This window comes from Protomyctophum parallelum (assembly GCF_964188405.1).
Source record: "Protomyctophum parallelum genome assembly, chromosome: 23".
NCBI classification, from domain to species: domain Eukaryota; kingdom Metazoa; phylum Chordata; class Actinopteri; order Myctophiformes; family Myctophidae; genus Protomyctophum; species Protomyctophum parallelum.
The window spans coordinates 12,462,172-12,479,458 of NC_139715.1; the positions used below are offsets into that span (position 1 = coordinate 12,462,172).

Below are 17,287 nucleotides of genomic sequence, written 5' to 3' on the forward strand. Positions count from 1 at the left end.
AGTTTTTTCAGTTTCTCTCACCCACTCTAAAGGTCACTGTTACAATGGGAGCTCACGTCAGGAAAGTCACAACTCCCACCTCACCCTCTTTGGAAAAGGTCACGCAGGTGTGTGTGTGTGCTCAGGTGTGTGCACATGCATATGCATACACAGTGATGGCCCCTAGCCTTCCTGACGCCCTAACAAAACAGTGTTTATTTCGTCGACGAAGAATGTTCGTCGACTCCCTTTTTTCACTGAAAAATAAACTGCATCACTGTTAAAATAAACTGCATCTATTCAAATAAGCATCTGTCCTCTTCCTGACTCACTCTCTCTCTCTCTCTCTCTCTCTCTCTCTCAGGAGTACCAGATCGACATAATCTTCGCCCAGACGTGGGTGGACACACGACTGCGGTACAACAGCAGTAGCATGCGCATTCTGACCCTCAACAGGTGGGGATGTGTGTTCTCAATGACATACAGTAGTTGGACTGAATTCTGTAGAGTAATCCTACTGTACAATATTATTCATATATGTCATATGAATCCTCTCCCCCCCCCCCCCCCCCTCTCTGTATGTAAACATCCAATAGCAACATGGTGGGACTGATTTGGGTTCCCGACACCATCTTCAGAAATTCCAAGAACGCTGACTCGCATTGGATAACGACGCCCAATCAACTGCTCAGGATCTGGAACAATGGGAAGATTCTCTATACGCTGAGGTAAAAACTAGTCCTATATGGGGGGTGTGTGTGTGTGTGTATATTTAAACTTTTCACAAACTTCAGAAACTTAACTTCAGTTGATTATTTCTCCCTTTCAATAAAAACCAATATTTATTTATCGTTGATTAACCACTTTTACAACTACAGTAGGTATAACCTGTAAGGATCGTGCAATCATGGAATGAGCAACACACTTAAACCCCCAAAGAAATTGGCCAAATCCCCCAATGTGCTTCTGTGGGTAATTACTCTCGATGTGTGCCAGTCACAGGTGCGACTGTGACTGCTCCAAATCACAGCGATTGCCAGCAGAACTATACAGAAGCAAGTCATTAATGCTTTGGGAATATGAGAATGCTTGCCAAGCATATTTTAATTAAATTGAATTCATTTGAGAGCGTGTGTGTGATAGGTCTGTATTTTCTCATTGTCTCCACCAGGCCGAAGGCATGAGAGAATATGTTTTGCACTCCGTCCGTGTGTGTCCGTCCGTCCTTCCGTCCGTCCATTACCAGCTAATCTCTGGCACCGTTGGCCCGATCAATGCCAAACACACACTCCCTGGATGCCAACGATGAACATCTACCCCAAATATTCCTCAACGGCCTGTTATAGCGCCACCATGAGGCCGATTTAGCCAAAACACATTTCTGTAGATTACTCATACACATTTTATCCATACATCACACAATTCGGTATAGACTATCTCCATAGTCGGATCTGCATAATTTCCCATCTTCCATCCTGATTGGCTATAAGATTGGCTTCCAAAGCTCACATGATTGGCCCGTTTTGAACAAAATGCCACAAATCACAAACACAGGTGCAATGTCCGCGAAATTATACACACACACATTTTGAGGAGGGTATGCCACTATTATTTTTTCCAAATCAGCCTCACGGTGGCGCTATAACGGGGCAATTCCTGTTTTACCTATAACTGCATCGATCTGTATACAACGCACTCCCTAGAGGCCATGGAAAAAACATTTTCCCTGCATCCCTCCACATCTGCCAGTTATAGCGCCACCATGAGGCCGATTTCTGCAAAACACATTGTTTATGTTAGTCGCACAGATTTCATCCAAATCTCACACAAATCGGTACACATGATCTCTGTAGTCATGTGATCAAGACTTTGCCTTCCAAAGTGGCCCGTTTTGTACAAAATGCTGCACATCTCTGAGAATTCTATCCTCAGAGATGCTATGAGTGATTTCCTCAACAAAATGAAGAAAAAAACACATGTTTCTATTACTCCTAAACATTTTGCCAAACATCACACACACACTACTATTCTCCTGGTGGAGACCTGTGCCTAGAAGGGCACTTTTTCTAGTTTAATTTTTATTTTTAACGGTACAGCAAAACTATAGTTTTTCAGACTAGGTAACTGTCATTGTTAAAAAAAACGCACACACAAACACACACATTGGCACTTGCCCCTGCTTGTCATTGCTTAATTAAAGTATGCTTAAGGAGTACTCAACAAAAACAATCAATAGGATGAAGAGGCCATAATTAATACGGCCCTTTGTAAGTGTGCTGCCTGCTGACAATAACTAACATTGACTGCAAACCTGAGTGCATTGTGGATTGTTGTCGCGGTTAGCTGGAGACAGACAGAATTATGCATGGAGGGTGCCACTCCAAACACAAAGCTCACACAGACCTGAGTGATGTGCTGGCTGCATGGCTAAAATAGCAGATATAAAAGTTGGTGCCACTCTGCGAGCTTGCAGGTCTGCTATTTTTGAACTCTTGAAAATGTGAGAACGACTGATTTTAGAAGGCATTCGTAGGAATCGGCCTCAGGTCTTAATAGGTTAAACCTCCTCTTTAATCTTTAAGCCCAGTGATTTATGTCAGTGGGAAAATCCACGTTGCTGTTACAAACCTGAGAGGAATACTTATGAGCCCGGGAGCTCCTGGTTGTGTGATTTCATTTGAGGGTTCATGGTGTCAGGAGCTCAGGACCCGGCCATCATCATCGGTACGCTGGTTAGCACCCAGTGCATTCTCCCCACGCTGACATCTTTTCTCCCTGGATGGAGTCACTTCTCACTTTCATTGAGACCTGGGACCTGTTGCCTCCCCTCGCGACCCTACAGATGATCCATCTGATGGCAATTCTACAAAAGGCCTTCCAGATCAGTAGTTCTCAAAACAATTTTGTGTCAAGGACCCCCAAATTGACGTGTATTCTGCCACGGAACGCCCATCTGAAAATGGTTTAGTGTGCCACAGGGAAGAAGGGGAGATTTGTGGCAAAAACAATGTGCACTTTAAAACATGTTAACAGATAGTAGATGTAACAAGCTTGCAGCTCTGCCATTTTTGAACACACTTAATGTGACAAGTGTGTGGTATCGGTCGAGAGTCTCGCTTTCGTTTTATTTTCAAACCATTCCTCAACAGGGGGGCCACAGCCAGAGGATAGCGCCCCCTAGGGGCTATAGTGCCTGGCATTGAAACATCTAGGAACACGTACCCTGTCCTTATTCCATGCATCCTGTAGCGCAGGGGTTTTCAACCAGTGGTCTGGGGACCACCAGTGGTCCTTGAGGGAGTTTCAGGTGGTCCCCAGCTAAATGATGGAGAGTTGGTAACCTTTATAAAATTATAAATTATAGATATAACTCTTGAGAGTGTAAAATTAAATTGTTTCATTTTACGCTCTCTAGAGTTCATTTATTGTTACTTGTTACTGTTACTTGTTACTGCATTAGGCTACTTAATTTAGAAGAAGTCTACAAAATTAGAGCATGTAAAATAATTGTCTTTTTGATCAATGATTTCCTAATCTCCCCTATATCTTGGTACCACGTCAATACAGCATGTATAATTGTGGGCGAAATCTTATACAATGACAATAAAATATGCTCTAGTTTTAGGCAAAATCTCCTCAAATAGTGGCTTAAATGCTGACTAAATAATGGGCCTTGACATGCAGGGACGTGCACACATAGACATCAAAGGGGGCTTCAGCTCCTGCCCTTTTACCCGTCTGTAAAACAACTGCCCTCTCCAGACCACGAATGCAGCGTTTACTATGGGGCAAGAAAGAATGCAAATGCCACTCCTTTCCATGCCATGCCCGGAAGGCAGCATTCAAGAGAATTGCTTTTTTTCCCCAAGTCTCCTGAACTTGAACACAGTATTTTGCACCGGATTGTCTGGTTGAGTCATTATTATTAGGACATTTTACCAGTAGTAGTCAACGGTTGAGAAACCGCATAGCAAGTGTTAACTTACACTAATCTTAGCCCATATCCCCAGTTCCCCACCCAACACAATAGTGGTCCCCAGGTTGATTCGAAGTCAGGGTGGTGGCCCCTGGTTCACAATCAGTTGAAAAACCCATTTGAACTTATTATTATTCGGAGTAGAGCCGTTGCTCCTTCGCCTGGAAAGGAGCCAGCTTAGGTGGTTCTGGCATCTGGTTAGGATGTCTCTCGGGCGTCTCCCTAGGGAGGTCCTCGAGGCACGTCCCACTGGGAGGAGACCCCGGGGCAGACCAAGGCGCAGATGGAGGGATTACATCGACTCACTGGCCTTGGAACGTCTCGAGATCCCCCAGGAGGAAGTCACTAATGTTGCTCTGGAGAGGGAATTATTATTATTATTACATATTTTAATGTGCTACAAGTGTCACAATAAAGTAGCAAAAATAGCTTTCCTTTTAGATTTTAGTGTTGTTGGCTATTCAAAAATAGCAGATGTACTGTCGTTTTTAAATGACACAAACAATCTTGTGTTCTGTGGGTCGCTGGCACAAAACATTTTGAGATGGGGGTCCGCGGCCATTCTTCACGGAGGGTGTCCTTGACAAGACAATGTTTGAGAACTACTGGTTTAGAAGGCATTTGTATAGAATCGGCCGATCAGGTGTTCAAATGTTTGAAATAATAAGAATTAACCCATTTTGGGCGGGAACCCCTGCTTTAGCTTGTAGCTATCTACAAGCTCATAGTGTGGCACTGAGTGCCATGCTACGAGCTTGTACAGTAGGTGTGCTATTTTTGAAAATTTGGCGCAAATCTTTGAATATAATGCTTTCACAGCGAACGTTTTTAACTCTAAGGAGGGAGGGAACACATATTTTCAGATGGGGGTCGGTGGCCAAATACAGATAATTCTGGGGGTCCTTGACAAGAAAAAGGTTGAGCACCACTGACACAGAAACAGAAACAGAGGTTTTTCTGAAAACTTTCAGGATTTAGAAGACTTACATTTTGTAGAATCGGCCTCGGGTCTAAATGGAAAAAGTGGAAAAATAAACGGTTTCGGACATACTGTATGTATGTGTTTTCCAGCCGGCAGCGACAAAGTACAGAAGCATAAGAGAAAAAAATGTGATCTCTCTATCTCTCTCTCTCTCTCTCTCTCTCTCTCTCTCTGTGTTCCAAAGAGCGTGGGGGACAAAGGCCTCTGACACTCTGGGGACGCCTTTGAACACATCTGAGATTGCTTTTTATCACGTATCTCTCTCTCTCTCTTCTCTCTCTCTCCATGTATTTCCAGGATGACCATAAATGCAGAATGCCAGCTGCAGCTCCATAATTTCCCAATGGATGAACACTCCTGCCCCCTTGTCTTCTCCAGCTGTGAGTTTTGGCACATGCACGCAAACACGCACGTACACACACCCACACACAGCTTTTGTGTGCATCTCAGGGAGCTGAAAATGACACAGGTTGTAGGTACGACATTGAATGCATCGATGCAACATAATTATTGACATAATGTCCTTTTCATTATTCCATCTCAGTCGAAGTGTAGAACTTGACGTTCCAGCATCTGAGTGCAAACCAGTGAACCACTAACGTCATACACCCAGCCACGATATTGTTGCTGTCAGGCAGAAACATCCTTATCTCATAAAACATATTTTCACTTTTTGTTTTTAGTTTTTTCTTCCCGTACGTCAACGTCCTACTCAATCATGCCGCCGATCTTGTGCGTAAGGGGCAAATTTGAATATTTCCAAAATGATTACGTCAAAACCCACGTCAAAACTGTTGGGGAGGAAGGGGAGAATGTTTAGGCCTGTCACATAATGATATTATACTATATATCTATCTGCTACTATACATACTATGCTATGGTGACTAAAACTAAGACTAAATATACTGACAATTTCGTCAACAAATAAAAGGGACTAGTGGACAAGAGATCCACTATACGTCATTTTACAATTGGGCTGTTTTCAGCGAGTGTAAAAACAGTCATTACGATGGCATCAACACCCACCAAAATACATTTTAGTCGGCTAAAATCGCATGACATTCTAGGTGACTAAAATGTGAATAAAACTAAAATAGAATTTTGCTGCCAAAAACAACACTGCTGTCCAGGGCATGTACAGTACGTACATTTGCACATCACTCTGTTTCACGCTATATGTGGACACGGGAGGTCATTTATGTGACCTCTGTGGGTCACATGCAGGCAGGTCTAATATTTCGACATTAGGGAAATAAATGGAGTTAAATAAAAAAGTGGTTCCACCACTGTGTTATGCTGAGCAGAGGATGGTACATCTAGTTCAGTACCCATTCAGACGTTGTAAAGCACATTTAATGCCATTTCGAAGTAGGGCCCAGTAACATAATGGAAACCCATTTGTTCTTTAGCTGTCGGCAACAAATGGCTTTCTATTATGTTACAGCTTGTTTTGTATGCCCTCTATTTGTTTTTTTACGAGCTGCAATGGGTGAACAAACCGCAAGCACATTTGATTTCTCACATAGGCAACAACAGCACGAAAGATGGCGGTGGGCAACTGTCACTCTTCTCCTGCGTAAACTATGTTGACGTAGTTGTTCTCAACCTTTTCTGGATCAGAGCCCACTTGAAAACCTTGAAAGTGTCCATCTGACCACTTGGCAGTCGATCGAGCAATGCGAGCCAACAGACAGCAACTTTGTTTTTCTGTTGGCAAACATTTAGACCGCGTTCGATTTTGCAAAAGGAATGGAGATCTCTAGGTCATACTCAGACGAGCCCTCCACCGTCGCTTCCAGTCATCCCGGTTCTCCATACATCCGGCCAGCTCGTTGGTGCTTTGCGCACCTGCATCTTTCTTGAGTACATCCACATATGTTAGTATGGGACGTCCTCGTGACCGGTGCCCATGTGTTGGTTCCCACAGCACCAGTTTGCTGCCTTGGAGCTCTTGGTGTCTTTGGCAGTGTCCTGTGAGTCTCATTCTCCTGGCTGCTATTTTGTCGCTCACCCTGAATATTCCGGCATACAGATTCTCGAGATGGGTCATACAAATAGCCCAGCCCCTCCCTCCCCGCCCCAGCAAAACCATTGAAGTGATAAATATAAATCAGATTTATCATGTACCCTGTCTGACGTCCCTGAGAGTGACTCATCGTTCTTTGATCAAATATCCGATAGCTATAAATGGTTTCAGGAGGCAGGAGCTATATAGCGAGCTAACTAAGTGATCAGCCAGAAGCGTCTTTCAGGTCCAGTGCTTGGGAAATGCGCGTTGGCTGCAGACGCGTCACATACGCCCGGGCAGATGGCTTGTGGGATGGAGAAGAAAGGAGAGGAGAGAAGCCGTATTGTCTCCTCAAGTCATTGAACATCAATCTGACATCCGCTAATGAGCTGGCCTGATACTGTACCTGTGCTTCTGATATGCCATCCTTCTCTTACACCCTATCCACTCTTATCAGGGTTTTTTTTACTAGTAATCATTCCATTTCGACCTGAACCCTTGCATTCCGGTTCTTAATTGGCATGCCGTAATAGGTGAATATTCCGCAAAAATAATATGCATTCATCGTCAGATTCGTCAATAGCCTATCTACAGGCTCACACAGTTTTGAATGTGTGTTTTTAATTGTACATGAATGCAGGGAATCATAGCTACAGATTGACAATACCTGTGTTGGTTGTACAGTTTGACCCGCCAGTTCTGGAGATACTCTATAAGCCATATATGGTTTATAGAGTGATGTCTTGACTTGAGGGGAATGGAGTGGGAAAAGACCAAGCATGGGTGTATACAGCAGTAGTAGTAGTAGGGCTTTCTGGCCATGGGCCCTCTTCGCTGCAACCATTTTGCCGGGTGAACTCAGCTGGAGATAACATTAATTGCGGGTGCATTTCGTTTATGTGTTAACCCATTCTGACCGGGCACCCATTTTGGTGTCAGCATCATGTTATGCTTTAGCTATTGAAAAATAGCAGATCTACAAGCTCATATCGCGCCACCGAGTGGCGCGATACGAGCTTGTAGGTCTGCTATTTTTGAAAAATCGAAGAACGACTGACATTTTTATAGAATCTGATCTCAGGTCAGAATGGGTCAATCAGACCAGTGTGTGTCCAGTGGAAACCTCGTATGAATCTGATCTCAGGTCAGACTGGGTTAATGTGCAGTGCACAGGAGCTCCATGCTGGCCACAGTAACACCTAAATGAAACCTGTCAACGTACTGTACATGGGAGTACTAGTGGCATATATAGTCCTCTGCACAAGGATATGCCTTGTTCCCACGCCTTCCGCCATGAATTGATTCAATGCTGTGAGTGCTCTGCTCATGTTCTCGGCTAAGATCCACTCTTAAATCTTCAACAAGGGATGTTTCAAAGGTGTTCATACAGAGGAACACTTCAAAGCACGAGTATATTAGAAACCTGACAAGTGTGTGTGTGAAGGTTTCGTGGCACAATAGTGAGGTGTGCTAAGTGTTGTTCTGGACGTTGGCTTTCAAGAGACACTTGCTGTGTGGACATTGAACCATACATCTGTCTATTCAGAGACCTAAGCCCAAACCACACCAAAGGGTTGGGCTGGGACAAAACAGTTTTTAAGGTAGACCACGAAGTCATTGCAACTCAATGAGTTGTATTGGTGTGGTTCACCTTAAAACAGCTGTTTTGTCCCAACCCGACCCTTTGGTGTGGTTTGGACTTTATAGAGCCACACAATGTTGTGCTACAGTATACCTTCACGTACTCGTTTCAGTCTAATCCTGAATACGTATTTAATTTAATTTATTAACTATTTTTCAAATAGTGTTGAATGACAGGCATGTTTGGTCAATGCTAGGCATGGTTTTGGTAGGGCTATCATTAGGCATTCGTTTAGGTAGCTTAAACATGGTTTAGGTGGTCCTCGATAGGTTCTGGGATTTGGGTGCAAGCAATCAAATTATAATTTCTGACAGAAAGCCCAGAGGACAAATGTCCTTGTGCTCATTATAATGTCTATGCGCATCTTCTTTTTACGGAGCTATGCGTGTCCGTGTGTCTGTCCCTGTGTCTGTATGTATGTCCGAGCACGGAAAGCTGCACCACCTAAAGTTGCCAGTAGAGTACAGCAGAGTAAAGTGGCAGTACAGTAGAGAGCACAGTGCACTCCAATACAGTATACAGACCACAGTACAGTAACTATAACAATAAACATCACACAAGTCTAACTCATGTTGCTATGATGAAAACAAACATTAAACTCTCTTTATTGTTAATGGCATTTAATGTTTGTGTTAGGGACAAGATTACTTAAATTTCCCTTCATTGTCAATGGCGTTTTTAATGTTTGTTTAACTAAAAACAAACATTAAACCTGTATATAGGAGAGGCTAGCGCCCCTCAATAAGTGTATAGTTGCACCGCTCACTTCACACAGCCAATAATTTGATGACCAGCAGTGGTTCCCTATTGGGACACAAAGGAGACTCTTTGTGTCTCCATAGGGAACCACTGCTGGTTCAAGTCTCCATGGGGTGAGGAACTGATATGGGGGGAAAAATCATGTTGGGGGTGAACTATATATCCCTTTAAGTACATGACAGAAAAGTATGTACAGTACACATGGTTTACAGTCTCCCAATTACCAGCCAACCCCCCTTGGGAGGGTGTAACCATGGACCTTCCCATAGATCCGAAGTCCCGTTAGTCCGAACATGCACTGCTCCCGTGCTTGCGGTTAGGTTTAGGTTTTCTCCCGTGCTTGCGGTTAGGTTTAGGTTTTCTCCCGTGCTTGCGGTTAGGTTTAGGTTTTCTCCCGTGCTTGCGGTTAGGTTTAGGTTTGCTCCCGTGCTTGCGGTTAGGTTTAGGTTAGGGTTAGAGATAGGGATAGTAATTTCGGAACAATTAACCTTCTGACTAATGACACGGCACCGAATGGCGAGTGTGTGGTCTGTCTTTCCCTTGGCTTCCTGCCTATCCACTCTCCCATCTAAAATAACACAATAACACACTAAGAAAGCCGACTTTGTTAAAAGCTAAACAATATCACAGGCACAAACAAAGCGTGCCGGAAAATAAATGTCTGTTAATGGCAACAGAGATAACAAGTTGCGTGTTGTACCATCCTAAACGGAGATTAAACTGATTAATGGCCTGGTTCCGCTGAAGCGTACTGACATAGCACATCAAGGAGAACAAATGATTTAATTTCACTCAGCCATCCTCGATAGATAATGATGTACGCATGCACACACACACACACAGGCTTCTAGAAGGCTATTGCCGTTATACACTTTGTTTACAGGTGTACAACAGTCTGCGCTTCCTCTTAGGATAGACAGGGGAAATAAAAGTGCCAAGGCCGCAGATAGCTGTAGTTTATAAGCATGCTTTGGGGGGCTTTTAAAATAGTCTGAATTATGGTAAAAATGTTGGCACCTCTCATCTCTGCAGGCCTTTGGCGATGGCTCACTTTGATTAGAGATGGCTATCCTCCTAACGACATAATTTACATAATTAGCTGAGCTTTCCACCACAGAGCCAAAACAGGGCAGACTGCTGGCTGGTTCCTTATTACTGGAGTATCACTGAATGTCCTTCCTCGGTTGTGATCAACTTGTTGCAAAGATAACCGTTTGTCACTACAGCTATAGCCGATGGGTACAAATAACAAACAGTAAATGAAGGGTTATTACCAAACTTTTCTATGTCAAGGATCCCCAAAAAGCCATATCTGACTGCAGCCCCTTATTATGAAATGGCTTATTTCCTTAGTATTGGTAATTTCTCTATTCTCTCTTTCTTTCTTTCTTTCTTTCTTTCTTTCTTTCTTTCTTTCTTTCTTTCTTTCTTTCTTTCTTTCTTTCTTTCTTTCTTTCTTTCTTTCTTTCTTTCTTTCTTTCTTTCTTGTTTTCTTTCTTTAATGGACAAAGCCTGAAGGCCCCTTATTGTTTTTGTCTGTCTTCTCCTTCTCCTTCCGCCAAAAATAGCAGTTCTGGCTGAAGCGTGCAGTCGGTTTTCGCAAAAGAGTTGGAGGACGCGAAGCCCAAAACCATTGGCCAAAACAAAGGGTTGCACTATAGCACTCAATTGTAAATGCAAACTTTGAACAGGCATACAGTAGCTCATGAACCGTTTGACCATCAGCAATACAACTTCGATACGCATATCTGTCTTTCATTTGGCATTAGTTAATATATTTTTGCACTGCACTGGTGACTTCGGTGTGCCTTGGGAACAAAAACTTTACAAGTGCATGCCCTGCATTAACTGCAGAACAGGCACAGGAGTGATAACCTTCCATCGCTACAGTAGCTTTGCAGCATGCAGTGTTGTTTTCGTCGACTAAAACCAAGACGAAAAATGTTCGTCGACTACCTTTTTTCACTGACGAAAACGACATGGAAACTAAATGAAAACTAAGCTATGATGACAAAAACTGAGACTAGAATGAAACGACTAGTGGACAAGAGATCCACTATAAGTAATTTTACACTTGGTTGCATTCTGATCTAGAAGCTCACAACGCGTTGCAGCGCGACGTGTTGAGACCTTGTAAATCGGCTATTTGTGTAAAATATGTCATTACGACGCCATCAAGGCCCACCAAAATTCATTTTAGTCGACTAAATCAACTGTAGATTTGTCGACTAAAATCGCACAGGACTAAAACTAGACTAACACTAAAACATTCCAGGTGACTAAAATGTGCCAAAAACAACACTGATGCTCTGCATGCTTTGGCCTTGCTTATGGGAAAAGTATTTCAAGTATTCCGACATATAAAATGATGGGATGAGGTTCGTAGGGAGTTCCTCGGTGGCTCTACAGACTACAGATCACTGGAATACTAACTTTCTCCCCCCCCCGCCCCCCACCCCCCCCTCTCTCCTTCTCATTTTGCTGACCATCCGTTTCTAGATGGCTACCCGCGAGATGAGATAATATACAAATGGAAGCGCAACTCCGTGGAGACGTCGGACAAGAAGTACTGGAGACTGTACCAGTTTGACTTCATGGGGCTTCGGAATACCACCGGCCTCCTCACAACCACCGCAGGTAAATTAATAAATGACTACCACCCGGGGCACGGTGTCGCAGGTCGGACAGTCCTGGGTTCGATTTGCTGTGGGCGTGCTCTCTCCTCCTGGTCATCACGGTGCCCATTAGAGATCCGAGCTTTTTTTGTCACCCAAATCCGCGTGTGCATAATTATAATCCGCCCGTTATCCGACCGCAATTATTATTATTTTTTTTTTAATTCATATTTTTTGTCCCACGATTTTGTAACCCATTTTTCACCCCTGTGTCAATCATCCTGTGATGTGATCCTGGGCTCTACACACCCTCCGCCAACCTAGGGAGAGCAACGGGTTTCCCTGGTTGGACGTAGCGCGTGGAAGGAGCACGTTATTCCAACCAGTTCCTTTCCCCTCCCGCAATTTACTAATTAATCCAATTTATTAATCCTCACCACCCGCAATCCGCTGCGCAGGGAAGCGCCCAGCGTATACAGTATAGCCAATCTACAAGCTCACAACGCTCACAACGCTGCGACGCGCTGTGAGCTTGTAGATCAGCTATTTATACTACTTGTATAAACAATGTCACCTCACCACTCTCTGGACAGTTCACCAATGTTACGTAGTGGTTGTATTTATCCATTTCCATGGTAACCCGCCGTCCACATTCTCACATTATTGCAACGTATTTTCATACAGCCTATCCAGCAGGTCATCGGCAGGGTAAAGAACTTAATCACTCCCAGTCCCACGCCAAACGTATATTCCTCCCTTCTGTTTTACTTAGTTGTAAGTTTCTCTCAGACTCACTAGCTGCCTGTAACTTTAGCGTAGCTGCCTGTAGGCTGTAGGAGACCACTGTGTTGTTGTTGTTGTTGTTGTTGTGCAACAGGACCCAACTTCATCGGCGGCTAATTTGTGCCAGATCATGGAAAATTATGTAATTAAAAATACTACTAACGCACGCACACGATATTTTGTGCGTTTTAAAAGCTATAATAAGCATATAGATAGATGCCATTAATTTATTTCCCGCATTATGTCACCCGCGGTTTATCCAATATTACGTTATAAATTATATTGAATTGACCCAAATCCACCCTAAACTGCAGTTCACCCGCGGCAACCGCAGCTAAATCCGCCACCCGCTTGTCTCTAGTACCCATAGTTAGTTACCCTAGGTGGGGTTGGCAAAAGTGCCTTTCTGTGTGGATGTTCTCCCCATGCAGTAATCCTGGTCTCTAAACTGCCTCTCCCTGGCCATATTTAGAATATGTGCAGCGTTGAGTATGTTGAATCTAGTTTCCATTAATGAGGATTTAGTTGACACAATGAAATAAAATGGCGATAGTATTCCGTGTGGGGCAGACAGACAGATTTGGGAGATCAGTAGCTTTGTTGTTGCAAGGAAAGCGGTAAAATGAGACTTTAGTGGTTGTTTTCGTCTCAGATTTAGTCCGACGGAGGGACACAGTATAACTATGGGGACACAAAAGTAGGACCCGGAAGTATCTCAGGAGGGGGCGCTCACGTCACGGCTAAAATACTGAATAGTTCCACAGCCTGACCCTGAATCTCAGGTGCTATTTACACGAGGATGGTGTTCATATAAAACGGCAAAATAAAGCATCGTTTGCTGCTGTCATTTAGACGAGAACTGTGTTCTCAGGAGGTGAAAACGCAACAAAGTGAAACCACCTTCCAGAGTGGAAATCTTTGAGAACGCCGTTTTATCCCTTCTCCGTGTAAACAGGCAAAACGGTGAATCCGCAAAACTTATGACATCATGGCTCACGTTGGCTCACAGTGCATATGTTTATTACATTGATGCAGAGCCATATATGATATAATGGAGTTCCTGAACAAGCCTCCCTCCTCGCCTACAAAGTGCTGCTCATCAGCGATGGTGAATGTAAAACCATGATGTAAATAAAAAGCCTTGTGATAGGCGGCAGCCGCGGCAGCAGCGTTTATGTAGCATAGCATAATGTATTATAAAATATATAACCATCCCGTGGCGCGCTTTGCCTGCATGCTCTGGGCTGCCTGTCAGCAGTGTTGCGCGGCACTGTTTCTTTGGCAAATCTAAGCCAGCTAATTTAAGATGATCTCTTCAAAATAAGAGTACCCTCTAGAGTATTTAAAAAAAGTTATTTGCACAATAAAACTACATATTAAGCATTTAAATGATGCTATAAGACACACATTATGTTTCTGTGTTATTTAATTACTTATTTTTACATAATGTGTGTCTTTACAATAACTGTAATGTAATACTAATACTAATAATGTAATGTAATAATTATTTAATTAAGAACACTTTTATTCTGAAAGCAACCGAATGTCTTAAATTTGCTAGCTCTCAAACAGGAAGTTCTAGATTTGCCAAAAAGACGGAGCCGTGTTGCTTGAACGGGTTCTTCTTCTTGTACGTGGGTGACTGGTCTATTTGGCAGCCCGTTATCGCCACCTAGCGACATTATAGCATAATAGCACATTATAGCATAACGTGTGTGTTCTCGTGTAAAGAGTAAAAAAAATGAGAACGCAACGGGACTTTGCCGTTTTATCTGAACACTATCCTCATGTAAATAGCACCTCAGAATGCTGCATGGTTGTTGAAGACACAGCTGAGCCTTCTGCATTGTACACAGGGTGAGAAGGTGCGTGCGTGCGTGTGTGCGTGCGTGCATGCGCTCTTCCATAATATTAGGCTAATCTCATTGGAAATGATCAGTGTTTTCTAAATCCTTTAAGAGCTCCTCAGTCATATAAATTAGGCAGGGTGTTGTTTATGTTATCTATAATCTACAGTAGTATGCATCAGCAAATCTCACCAAAGTAGTTTTGTTCTTTTGGTGAAGATTATAAAGTTTGCTGCATTATGTCTGCATAAAGACGAGCCTATATTGTTACTGTAAACTGGCCTTGCGTTGCGAGTTGTGATTCACAAGAACAACTTAGTGGACTAGCTGCTGTATGAGCCTTATGATTATCAGATAGCTTGTGTGCTGACATTTTGGCCATGTGGGTGAAATTGATTGATTGATTGATTGAACACTTCATTAACAAGTTTAAACATAATGCGCCAGTACAGTAAAAAAAAACTATGCTAAAAGGACAAACACAAAACTTCCACTGTGATCACATTGTACTCTAGAGGAAAGACCATGGGGTCTCTCTCACGTTGTTACAGTTCCATGGCATGCCAACGGTTAGATTTGGGGATATATTATGGTGTGCAATCGTGTAAAATGTGGAGGACTACTAACCATTGTGTTTCCTGCACTGTATGCACAGAGCTCCGACCTATACCTTTAACCCATTCTGACCGGGCACCCATTTTGGTGTTGGCATCATGTTATGCTTTAGCTATTGAAAAATAGCAGATCTACAAGCTCATATCGCGCCACCGAGTGGCGCGATACGAGCTTGTAGGTCTGCTATTTTTGAAAAATCGAAGAGCGACTGACATTTTTTAGAATCTGATCTCAGGTCAGAATGGGTTCATCAGACCAGTGTGTGTCCGGCGGAAACCTCGTATGAATCTGATCTCAGGTCAGAATTGGGTTAAACATGAGGTGCCAAACCGCTCCAATGAGTGACCGAGTGTTTCTGTGCGTCCGTCTATTTGTAGTACGACCCTTTGACCCCTGCAGCTGATTGGGGTCACATTTGCGTCACACTGTTGAGCAGCCTAAAAGGCCATTCGCATTGAGCACTAACAACTATAACCGTATGACTCAGTTCACACGGGTGTGATTGTTTTGTATTATGGTTTGGGGGAAAATGCTGCTAAATTGTCCCAAAAGTGAAAAAAGATTGCTGTTATTTTGTCTCAAAAAGGCTTTAGTTTATACCCTGTGTATTAGGGGTGTAACGATACATTTTAACAGTGATACGATACGTGGTTGACGATACGATACATGGACGATATTGGTTCATTATGGCGATGCGATACGATTCAATGATTTGAAATCGATACAGTAACTATTTAAAATACATTGACATTTTCTTTAATTAAGTAATTAAACCCATTTTTCTTCAAAAAAAATTGCTTAATACCACACACCAAAAGGTAGTATTGATACAATCGATTAATTGCATAGCAAAACGATTCGATACCGATTATTTCCATTGCAAAACGATACGATACAAACATGCTGTTTTCATTTCGATATACTATTCTTGAAATTAAAACCGATTTTTCGATGCAGTTACTATATCATTACACCCCTACTGTATATATAACATGTTTATAACGTTGCATAGTCTGTCTAACACAATTCATACTTTCCCTATTATTTCCATTTCTTATTGCTTTCATTACGTTTTGAGTCTGACACTTTGACACTAACGTACGTCTTCTCACACCAATAAAAAGCTCCCTCAAATTGAACAGGCACAGCTGCCACTAATGGCCTGGACAGCAGCTCTGAGTTGTTGTTTTTTGTCGGGGGGGGGGGGGATGCTCGGCCCCCAGAGTGGCTGTACTCGGCTGAGTACAGAGTGTCTGTACTCGGTGTTACTGAGAAGAGGCCCATCATGCAATCAGCATCACACTCAGTACTGCACTCCTTGGGTCCTCGGTAACGCACAGGGGGAGTGTTTAGGAGAGGGAATGATATTGTGATGTCACTAATGTGCACGTATTTTGGGCCTTTTGACTCAAAGGCTTTCAGGAAGAAACCTAAAATACACAGGGAAGACATATTTCCATATTCCAAAATTCCAAAATGCACTATTTTTGTCCTGAAATAAAATGCATCTCACTGGATCGGCGCAGGCGCAACCCGGACATGTACTAGTAGAAAGAAGTACTCTGTCCGGTACTAGGGATACATTGTTTTCGTTCCCGATCCAATCCCAATACCACAATTTCTGTGTTTGCCGATACCGAATACCGATACCAGTGTTGTGATCTCGTGTTGCGTTTATAGCTATCTAGCTATATATCTTGTTTTGTGTTTAGCAGACTCATATTATGTGCACTGAGTTTGGGCAACTCTATAGCAAACTCCACATGCCCCAACATTTTATTCACCTGCCATAGTGTCAACCCCTGACCCCTGTTACTGGCATATTCGCCGATACCGATACTTCTCCGATACCGATAAAGTATCGGGACATCTCTATCTGGTACATTGCTTTATTAAAATGGCACAAAGTGCATTTTAGACAGAAGCTGGGGAACTGAGACACTTACCAGCTTTGAGAATAGACTTTTACCATGGTCTAGCAGGCTTTGTTTCAGTGAGTATAGCCTCGATACCCAGGCTTTCATTTCGTCTGCGCGAAAGATGAAAGCCTGGAAAAAGCCGTGGGCTGAACCAGTCTAAAA

At 43.1% G+C, this 17,287-nt stretch overlaps 1 protein-coding gene across 1 annotated transcript in view; it reads left to right on the top strand.

Moving 5' to 3' along the window:
• The window catches only part of LOC310854444 (gamma-aminobutyric acid receptor subunit gamma-3-like), a gene marked incomplete at its 3' end in the record, with an annotated part of 159,740 nt that overhangs the window by 94,955 nt on the left and 47,498 nt on the right, over positions 1-17,287 (top strand). The window contains exons 4-7 of the mRNA XM_083759101.1: positions 344-435; positions 576-707; positions 5,235-5,317; positions 11,846-11,983. Of these exons, the coding sequence (XP_083615227.1) occupies positions 344-435; positions 576-707; positions 5,235-5,317; positions 11,846-11,983 (445 nt within the window). The remainder of the gene's footprint in view (positions 1-343; positions 436-575; positions 708-5,234; positions 5,318-11,845; positions 11,984-17,287) is intronic.